The sequence below is a fragment of the Notamacropus eugenii genome, chromosome 5 (genome assembly GCF_028372415.1).
Source record: "Notamacropus eugenii isolate mMacEug1 chromosome 5, mMacEug1.pri_v2, whole genome shotgun sequence".
Lineage (NCBI taxonomy): Eukaryota > Metazoa > Chordata > Mammalia > Diprotodontia > Macropodidae > Notamacropus > Notamacropus eugenii.
Genome location: NC_092876.1, coordinates 273,091,316 through 273,102,725, shown reverse-complemented (window position 1 = coordinate 273,102,725; position 11,410 = coordinate 273,091,316). Strand labels below are relative to the sequence as shown.

At 34.4% G+C, this 11,410-nt stretch overlaps 1 protein-coding gene across 1 annotated transcript; it reads left to right on the top strand.

Annotated features, from left to right (window-relative positions):
* The first annotated feature begins 10,044 nt into the window (after positions 1 to 10,044).
* LOC140509170 (olfactory receptor 10G4-like) lies at positions 10,045 to 10,986 on the top strand. The gene has a single exon (XM_072617002.1). The coding sequence runs from the start codon at positions 10,045 to 10,047 to the stop codon at positions 10,984 to 10,986; it is 942 nt and encodes a 313-aa protein (XP_072473103.1).
* Positions 10,987 to 11,410: the final 424 nt, after the last annotated feature.

Genomic DNA, 11,410 nt, shown 5'->3' with positions numbered 1-11,410 from the left:
CCACTAATTGATAAAATCATTTATCTAAAGCCATCAGCAAATATTGTTTATAATAGGGATAAACTGGAAGTCTTCCCAGTAAGATCAAATGTGAAACAAACATGCCCAATGTCACCAATATTATTCAGTATTGTATTGGAATTCTTAGCAATAGCAATAAGAGAAGAAAAAGAAATAAAAGGAATCAGAATAAAGAATGAGGTTATACAAAACTATATGTTTTTACAGACAATATAATGATGTACTTGGAAAATTGCAAAGACTCAACTAAAAGTAGATGAAACAATTAATAGTTTTATCAAAGTAGCAGGATACAAAGTAAATCGACATAAATCATCAGCATTTCTACACATCACAAACAAAACTGCAGGAAGAGATAGTAAAGAATACTCCATCTAAAATAACTCAAGGCAATATAAAACACCTGGGAGTACAAATGCCAAAACAAACCCAGGAACTATGTAAACAAAATTATTAAGAAAAAAACTTTGTATACAAACAAAACCAGATTTCAAGAATTGGAGAAATATTAAGTATTCATGGGTAACCAGGGCCAATATCATAAAAATGACAGTTTTATCCAAACTAATTTATATATACATTGCCATCCCAATTAAATTACCAAAATAATTTTTTGTTGAATTAGAAAACAATAATGAAATTCATTTGGAAGAAGAAAAAGTAAAGAATATTAAAGGAAATAATGGAAAAAAAGATGTAAAGCAAGAAGGTTTAGCAATACCAGATGCTAAACTATATTATAAGGCAGTAACTATCAAACTATGTGGTGCTGGCTAAAAAGTAGTAAAGCTGATCAATGGAAAAGAATAGACATACAATTTACAGTAGCAAATAAACATAGTAAGCTTGTATTTGACAAGTGCAAAGACAAGATCTTGGGATAAGAAATCATTTTTTGGAAAAAAAGCTTTTTTTGAAAACTGGAAAACAGCAAGGCAGAAAGAGGGCATAAACCAATATCTTATAGTATTTACCAAAAAAAAGGTCTGGAAACTGGAAAAACATGGAACATGTTACTTATCGTCCTTATGGATAGATGAACAATTTATGAATAAACTAGGGATAGAGAGCAAAGTTAGCTGTAAAATTGATCATTTTGATTACATTAAATTAAAAAGATTTTGTACAAATAAAACAAATGTAGGCAAGATCAGAAGGAAAGCAGAAAACTGGGGGAAAATGTAGATAGTTTATTAGATAATGGTCTCATATCTAAAACACACATAAAGAATGTTGTCAGATCTATAAGCATATGAGTTATTTCCGAATTGATAAATACCCAAAGGATATAAACAGGCAATCTACTGAAGAAGAAATCAAAACAACTTATGTCATATGAAAAATGCTCTAAATGATTATTGATTAGAGAAATGCAAATCAAAACAATCTTGAGATATCATTTTACACCTACCACACTGGCTAAAATAATAAAGGGGCAAAGTGGCAAATGTTGGAAGGAATGTGGAAAAATTAGTACACTAATTCATTTTTGGTGGAATTATGAACTGATCTAACCATTTCGGAGAGCAATCTAGAATTACACCTCAAAAGTTATTAAATTACATATAGTCCTATACCCATTGACCCAACAATACTACTACTTGGTCTATTTCCAAAGGTGAGTAAGGACAAAGGAAAAGACCTATATATTCTAAAATATTTACAGCAACTCTCTTTGTGATGGTAGTGAACTGGAAATTGCAGGGTTTCTCTCAATTGGAGATTACCCGAAAAGTTGTTGTATATGATGGTGATGGAGTATTACTGTGCTATAAGCAATTATAAGCTCAATGATTTTAGAAAAACCTGGAAAGACTTGCACAAAACAATGAAGAGTGAAATGAGCAGAAGTAAGAGAACACTGTATACAGTTACAGCAATATGGTTCTAGGAATGACTGAGCAAATAGGTCATTTTGACTATTATAAACACCCAGATTAACTTTAAAGTATATATGAAGAAAGATGTTATCTATATCCAGAGAAAGAACTGATAAGTAGAAGTACATATAATATATCTGTATCTATTTGTTTCTAATGATAGCCATCTCTGGAGTTGGGTGGGAGAAAGCAAAAGAAATTTAAATGATAGTTGAGTTGTATATTTGAAAGGAACAGCAAGTTCTACATAGTCGATTTACACTTTCATATGCAATTGAGTTTTATTTATTGTGCCATGATATAGAAATATCTTTTTATTCTATAAATTAAAAATAATTTTTAAAATATGAATTGCTCTAGTAGATAACTTTTAAGGATGAGAACATTTTTGGTTCAGTTTTAGCAGAAAATGCTGTAAAAACCCTCATCTAGAAAAGATTTTCTAGATAAGCTTTGAGTACAAGATGCATAGGTATTTATAAAAATCCTGATTTGTTCTCATGAAATATTCTTGCTGTTAATAAGGTGGACATCTGAAATGAACAGTTGTCAATAGTGGAGGAAATGTGTAAACATTTAATTCTCAGTTGTTTTCCCTCTTGTTCTGAGCATCAAGGGAGTTCAAGTATTCAGAGGACAATCTTATCTCTGAGGAATGAAGCCAATTTAAGTTCACACTCTTTCAAGGGAGCCTGTTTCCAGGCAATTATTCTTTTTGGAGCTTACTCTTAAGAGGACTCTTCATAGCAAAGAAGTGAACCTTCTTTCCATCTTTTTCTAACCTTTAAAACATACCTCCTGACATAGTGCTTTCAACTTGCAGGTCAGTAGTGAAAATTTGGAAAAACTCCAAACATTTTTCACCTTTTAGAAAAGATTCATTCATTCATTCACTCAGTTATCCAATGAATATTTATTAGATGCCTACTACATGCAGACTCTATGATAGGTGTTGAAGGAAATACAAAAATAAATCATTTACAATCCTTGTTCTCAGGGAGTTTACTATGATAATATCAAATTTGAATGCATTTAAAAATTTATAAAGTACTTTCTTTACAATAATTCTGTGAAGTAGTCAGTAAAATTATTATTTCAATACTTATATATGGAAAAATTTCTCCAAATAAGCTGTTATTCTTTCAGGTGAGCCTTTGGGTTTTTACAGTTTACTCTTATGGTGACTAGGTTTGCTCTGTTTTTCTCCAGAGTACAGAAATGAGTGATCATTGCAGTGGCAAAGAAGTCAATTTAGACAATGTCAGAAACAACTTCCTAACAATTACCTCTGTCTTAAAGGAGAAAGGGTTCCCTTAAGAGGTCATGGGTGCTCCTTCCTTAAAGGCATATAAAAAGAAGCTACACAATAGGTATAGCACATTGAGGATTCATTTCAAGTATACATTTGACTGGATGTTTTCTGAGGGTCCTTCTGATTCTCATATTCTGAGATTTTATGACAAATGAGACTCAGATTAATGAAATGATTTGCTTAGGGGCACACAATCAGTGAGTATTAGACAAAACACTTGAACTCAGGTCTTCTGATTCTAAAACTATTCCCCTGTTCACTATACCACCTATAAGAAGATAAAGCACACCAGAAGAAAAAAAAACATATTCAACTACATAATCCTTTCCAAGGCTCTTCCTTTTTTATGACTGATAAATGCCAGACTACAAAGTCTGAACTTATTTGATAAGCAATTAGGAACCATGGAGAGAACTGGAGCAGTGGAGTGACATGATCAAAGCTGTGTATTAGGAAAACCATCCTAACTGTTATGTGTAGTATGGAAATGGTCAGAGAGATGAGACTATACAAAGTTATGAAGTGAATGCTACAATAGCTCACAGGAGAATGATGAATGAAGCCCTTAAGTAAGATGGTGGCAATAGGAATTGAAAAGGGCAATTTGATTTGCAAGCACCATGTAGGCAGAATCAATAAGAGGAGTAAGCATTTATATAGCACCTACTAGAATCCAAGCACTGTGCTAAGTATTTAACAAATATTGTCTCATTTGATGCTTATAACAGTCCTGCAGGATAGGTGCTATTATCATCCCTATTTGATAGGTAAAGAAACTGAGACAAATGAAAATTAAATGACTTGCCCAGGGTCACAAAGCTAGTGACTGAGGCTGGATCTGAACTTGTCTTCTTGACTCTAGCCCTAGCACTCCAAATACTTTACTACCTAACTGCCTTGGTGACTGATTTAAGGAAGGTGAATGAGAGATAGGAATTAGAAATTACTCTAATTAAAAGAATTTCAAACTGTTTGACTGAGAAAATGAAAATAACATGAAATTTTCATAGTTAAACTTGGGAGGAAGTACATTTGGCTTTGGACATGAGTTTGAAATTCTGGTGAGACATCCAATTGATGATATCCAATAAGGAGCTGGAAATGCAGGAGAGAAGTCATGGGTGGTGATATACATTTGGGGTTGATATATCACATATGAGTTGATACTTGAAACCTGGGACTAGGTGAGACTTCAAAGCAAGAAGACACACAGAAAGGAGATAGGAATGTCAATGAAAAGTCTTAGGTGAGGCATATATTGAGCAAGGGAAAGATAATTAAGCAAATTAAATATGAGTAGTAATCAAAGAGGAAAATCCATTTTTTTGGATAAAACTTCTATATTATTAGAATATATTGTGTTCAGTTTACCATGTTAAAACTGCTGCATTGTATGTTATGACTTCATTCACCTAGTTTTTTCTAATCTCTGAGGCTATTCCTATAAATAAGCACTTGACCTAGAGCCTAGGATTAGGAAATGGAATTTTGTTGAGGGATTAGGAAATCTAGAATACTGGTAAATGTTGAAGTTTTATTTCACTTATATTTGTTAAAATGCTATTTTGCCTTTGTCCCAGGTTTGGCTAATTATCTCTCATCTGTTAAATCCTATTTTTTCCTAAGACTTCTTTAGAACCATGTTTTGTCGCAATCAATAAGAAGTTTCAGGAAGGTAAAGATGTTAAATTGCTCTTTTCTCTGGACCTTGCTGATCTACTTAATGTACCTGTGGGTATTACTTCTTCCCATGGGGGGCTCAAACCGTATTAATATGATAGGATTGGCATAGTAAAGTTGCCACTATTTATTTTTGAAAGCTAGCCTATGCTACTTTGCTGGAAGGCATGTAGGTGCTTAACTCTACAGAAAGAATTTTCCCTTAGGAGTTACATTAAGGAAGGAGGAGAAATCCAGGTGGGGGTTAAATATAATTTTTTTTTCTAGAAGAGGACTGAAAGGGAGATTAGATAGCATGATATGATAAACAGCTATCCTGGATTATCAGCATTCTCCATCCAAATCAGAATCCTGCCCCTGACAGTAACATATAGGAATGTGCCATGAAAGGATGTTGGTGTTCTCCTTGGTCATGAATATAAAACATTCCAATTTCAATCTAATTAATAAATTAAGTCGTAGTGTGTACTGCTTTTAGGGTGAGAAGACCTCAGTTCAAATCTTATAAAAACAGCATGCAGAAAACTAGACTTGGGTCAGAACACAAAAGCAGAATTTAGTTTGAAACTTCTCTTCCTGTTATATACCTTGGGCAAATCATATTGTCATTCTTAAACACCATTTCCTCTTCTTTAGAATAGGTGATTGTTCTAGATTATTTTTGAAGCATCTTCCAGATCTAATGTATTTCTCTGATGGCCATGTGACCTTAGGCCAGTCACTTCTTTCAACTTCTCCTTTTTCATCTGTTAAATAATTAATGTGGTTTAAGTGGTCTCTATGTTCCATTTGATCAAGGAATTTATCTAAAACTTTTTGGAGCTATTGTTTCATTGAATATCATGGTTATAATGACTTCTTTGAGTGACTAGGATGTCCAGAATACCAATAAGTATTGGCATTTATTCCTCTTACAATTTCTTTAGCTTTTCTCTTTGGCCTACTCTTACCTTTATCTCTTCTTATCTCTCAAAACTCCTCCCCCCTCCTTCCTTAGATTATGGTTTGCTTTTTTCCCCTGCAACCAATGTATAATACTTTGGTTGTAAGTAAGTAAGTACTTGAATACTTAATAATTAACGGCTGTTCTGTGAACGCTACTTCTACAAATCAGTCCTCTGAGTGAATCTATCTTCAACTGGTTTATATACTGCAAATATAAATATTTGTTTAACCTTGTCCATTTATTTTGTAAATTTATAGATGTTGCCCAAACCACTCTCAATCATCGCACGTCCTCTTTTTAAGTTTTTCCTCATACATCACTTCTTATGCACAGATTTTCCTGGTTTTCTGGCACCATGGAATATAAGCTACAAGAAGAGACTATTTTTCACAGGATATCATGAACCTTCATGATATGGGTGTCATAGACACAGAAATTGGACTAATATGTTTTTAGTCAAAAGATCTGGAATAGTAGAGGATTGAGGAAAGCAATGTCCTTTCCCAACAATAGGTACTAATATACAGTTTTTTAAACCACTGAATTAATGATAGGACAAAGACATAGGTAACTTTTTATAATATGTTGATTAAGCAAAGTTCACTGTCAGAAAAATCTAAAAGTTTGAATATAATAGTAGGTTAATCCTTACCGAGAAAAAAAATTCCCCACTGAGTTTACTCCACTTAATGATTAAAATTTCTTGAGAATTTTCTTCATATTTCTCCTCAAAATAAGTGTTTTAGGAAATAAGGTAGACTGGTACTTTTCCTTTGTTCTCTTTTCAAGTATTACAGGGAATAGGATTTCTAGAATATACTGTACATCAAAATCCTCAATGATTTTTAATAGAATTCACTTTCTTCCTCTCTCTCTTTCCTTTTCTTCATTCTTTCTCTTTCTCTATCCCTTTGTATATATGGGTATATACTTCTACATATACAGGTATTTGCATATGTCTTTATCTATCTATGGATAGATGTATGTGATGTACTAAAATTATATATAATTATATAATATGGAAATAAGACAAATCTACCTGTACAAATTATGCAAATAGGTATTTAAATGTAATATATTTATTGTTTTTTTAATTTTTACATCATTTATATAAACATTTGTATGTTTACATAAATTATACAAATATCATTATTATATTGTATACTGTCATATACTATCATTACTAAATATAGTATAATGTACACTACAACTAAGTATATAAATTATATATTTATGGTATGTAATATATACTATATGATCACATACAATCATATGTATAAGTATAATATGTTATAAAATTTTATATTATATAATATAGATGTATCTATACATATCTATATATCTATTGTATATTAATAAATTATGTGTAATAATTTGTATTACCTGTAATATATCATGTATTACATAATCACAGCATATAATTACATAGTATAAAATACTGTATGTGTATATGTGAATGTATGTATGTATGTATATGACAAGTGTTGAAATGTAAAAGCAAATACCTTCAAATGAGAAAAACACTTTTCCAACCTTAGAGTGTGAGGCTTGAAAAATTCAACTGCATTTGAAGAGACCACCAAAAAATGAATTTGCCTTTAGGGCAAAGAATGCTTTCCTGTCTTTTTCCCTACCTATTAATTTGCCAAGATACCTAAAGGAGAATGAAAAGTAGACTGATCATCCTGAAGTAGACTGCCTCTTTGAAGGAAGGGACTTTTGAAATAGAAAAGATTGCTAAATCAAGAGGAGGCTAAATTACTCTTACATCCTAACTGGAGATAACAAACAACCCAAGGTTAGAGCCTCTGAGAAAGTCAAAGGGAAGACTGGTTTCTACTTATCCCAAACTAAGAGGATTACCTCAGTTCAAAGAATACACTGTGGGGGCTTGTGAGATTGTGTTAGGTGACTAACCACCCTCAGGGTTCTCCATAGGACCCTGAAAATAGTAAATCCACACTTCTGCGGACTCAGTCTGCCACTATGAAGAGTAGTTTGGCCAGTGAGGCCAACTGAAGAATGCTAGATGGAGACCACAGTACTACCTAGCCAAGTCAAAGCTGAGAAAGCTTCAGCTGTCCATTGAAAAGCAAAGGAATCCAGTGGATCAATTCATACAGCAGAAATAACACACCTTGAGAAGTGGCTAAGTTATCCTCTTATCCCAGCTTGGTAGCATGAACCAAGTGACAGAATGATTGGCCTGACACTGTTTAACAAAATCTGCCCTATTTCAAAGCAGCCTTCTTGGCCCTATCTAGCAGCAGACTAACCCAGTAGGTAGCTAATGCAGCAGCTGAGCTTGCACCTTAATCTAGTCCATCAGTAAATTGACCCATTCAGAGGAAGAAGTCATGTCCTTAGAAGATCTGGTGCCACTGATCAGCAGAATGACATTTATCACCAATACTACGAACATTTCATGAGAAAGAAAGGGCATTGAGTCCCTGCAGTTCCAAAACTGTGAATTGTCTTGGCCATATGTTGTATTTTAAATGTGTCTACTTTCTTTTCTCTTAAACTTTCTTTGTATTTATGGAACACTAAACACAGGGCTTTTAGGGAAATACTTTTAATCTACTGCTCTTGGTATATCAGTTGAGTAAATATTTTTGCTAAAGAACAAATTCTCCTTACTTTTTGTTAACAAGAAGCACACTGGTGGGGGCTTGTGAACTAGTGTTAGTAGACTAGCAAGTTTCTCCATAGGTGTCTCCATAGGTCTCAGAAAATAGTAACATCCATTCATGTAAGGACCTAACCTACCAGTATGAGGAAAGATTGGGCCAGTAAGCTCAGAAAGGAAAACTTATCATTGATCTTCTGAAGAAAGTGATTATTAATGGAATTGATTAGGAATCTTTAATCATTAGAACTGTTTTCCTTTATCTAATCTTAAAGAACTACTGTTGGTCCCAAGGGACTTTGGCACCATACAGTTCCATCTCTCTAAGTGAAAGCAGGCTTGTGGTCCAGACCATGTCTATTCCTGGGGCACCCTGATTTCTAATGTAAGGAGTTAGGCTGCTTTATCTCATATGCTTTATTTCCTTAAATCCCTGCCCTAAGTTTCCAGGAAAAATTTCTGGATCATGTCTAGACCTTTCTCCAATGGAGGTTAACAACTCAGTGTACAATGTAAATTATGGGACAGGTATTTATTTCCTGCACACAGAAGAAATTATAACACAAAAGACTTACTGTGTGCATTGACAAAACAAGTTAACAAAGAATCCAGTAACTTAAAACATGATGCTCTTTTGGTAGATTCATACTTAAAACTCTTTAGAGCAAAGGATAGTTTTTAGGATTTTAGATTAGGAGTTTTTCCTTTCACCTTGGCTCTCCATTATTCAAACAACTCCTGCCTTCTGGATAGCTACTTGTCCTCCTAAGATTGGGAGAGGAAAAAACAAAAGATAGAGCATAAAATACAGGCTCAGGCAGACTAGACAAAACTTACACTTCAGATATCATGTGCTTATTGTCCCATGGCAATCCTGGGGGAGGATACTACAAACTACTCCATACCCAACTCTCATAATGAGTGACTCAAAATGGAAGCCAGAAGGGATGAAATCACTTGAGTTTGAGCTTATTCCCTTTTAAAATTTCAGTAAGTCATCACATTTCAAACTCATCAGTCAACAAAAGCACTCTCAAACTCCATACCCTTTAGCCTTATCACGTATAGAAGCACCCAAAGTTCCTGTGTGGTTGACTGGAAACAGGTAGCACATGCTCCTAGAGATGGCTTCTACAGGTATATATTCTAATTCAAGCCCATTGTTAAAATTTTCGTTATATTAATATAAATTATTGTTTGTTTTACTTGCTTCTGATATGGAGCTTATTAGTTCATCAAAGTCTTCCCAAGTTTCTCTGAAGCCATCTGTTTTCTAACATCACTTTCCCCCCATTTAAGTTTTTGTAGCTGTAGTATACACATACAGATAAAGAGTAAATTCATTTTTCTATGTATAATGTATGCTTCTAGAATTGTGTGAGTCCTATATATTTTGCATTTAGGTTCCATATGAATATTGTTTTCCTCAATAGAATGTAAGTTCCTTGAGGTCATAAATGTGTGTATATGTGAGGTCCTGTCCCTAGTGCCTAGCACAGTGCCTTGGGTATTTATAAATTCTTGTTAATTAATTGATTAATTTATTCTCTTTTTAGGGAAGGAGTCCATTGTCTGAATGGAAAGGGATAATCAGAGCTTTGTGACCACATTCATCCTTATGGGGATTCCCCATGTACCAGAACTAAACACTGTCTTACTTGGTATTTTCTTTGTGATCTATGCACTAACTCTGGTGGGGAACCTCTTTATATTGCTGGTGATTAAAATAGACTCTCACCTCCATACTCCCATGTACTACTTCCTGGCCAATCTTTCCTTCATTGATATGTGGTTCTCCACTGTCACTGTGCCCAAGATAATCATGGGTCTTCTTTCCCCAGATGGTGGTGCTATCTCCTTTCATAGTTGTGTGGCCCAGCTCTATTCTTTCCACATTCTAGGGAGCACTGAATGTTTTCTCTACACAGTCATGTCCTATGACCGCTCCCTGGCCATCACTTATCCCTTGCGCTATGCTACCATGATGAGTAGGAAAACTTGTGCTCTTCTGGCTGCTAGCACATGGCTCAGCGGTGCTATCCACTCAGCAGCCCAGACTGCGCTGACCTTCCGCCTGCCCTACTGTGGCCCCAACCAGATCCAACATTATTTCTGTGATGCACCACCCATTCTCAAATTGGCCTGTGCAGAAACCTCAGTAAATGAGATGGTGATCTTTGTCAACATTGGCATAGTAGCCTCTGGTTGCTGTTTCCTGATTTTTCTTTCCTATGTGTCTATCATTCATGCTATCTTGAAGATCCGCACAGCAGAGGGCAGACACAAAGCCTTCCAGACCTGTGCTTCCCATTGCATTGTGGTCCTCTGCTTCTTTGTGCCTGGTCTCATTGTTTATCTAAGACCTGGCTCCATGCATGCTATGGATAGGGTTGTGGCTATTTTTCAAACAGTGATCACACCCCTGCTGAATCCCATGGTGTATACGCTGAGGAACAAAGAGGTAAAAACAGCTTTGTTTAGGCTAAAAGGTCAAGGAAAGTTTGTACAAATTAAGTGAGATCTTGAAATGGGCTATTTTTTCAATAAAATAAATTTTTATGTTTCTTACAAATGATTTATCGGTGTCATGGGGTAGTGGAAATACTTCTGATATCTAAATTTTTGCTACCAAAAAACTCTATGGCCTTGGATTTTCTTCTACAGACCTCATTTTTGTAAGATTTGTGTGAAAGATGTAGTCTAATTGATTTCTAAGTTTCCTTCTCATTTCTGTTTTTCATGTTTCTATAATAGGTGAAATTAGAGAATTCTGGAATTAATTTTATATATACATATGCATGTATGTATACATACATACATGTGGATATGAGTAGATGTATATATATATATACTCACAAATACATATAAATAAGTTTGTGCATAGGTATACATACTCTGTGTGTGTGTTTGTGTGTGGGGAGAGAGAGAGAGAGAGAGAGAGA

Coding starts and splice junctions, on each gene's coding strand:
- LOC140509170 (XM_072617002.1), top strand. CDS start 10,045: ATGGAAAGGGATAATCAGAGCTTTGTGACCACATTCATCCTTATGGGG.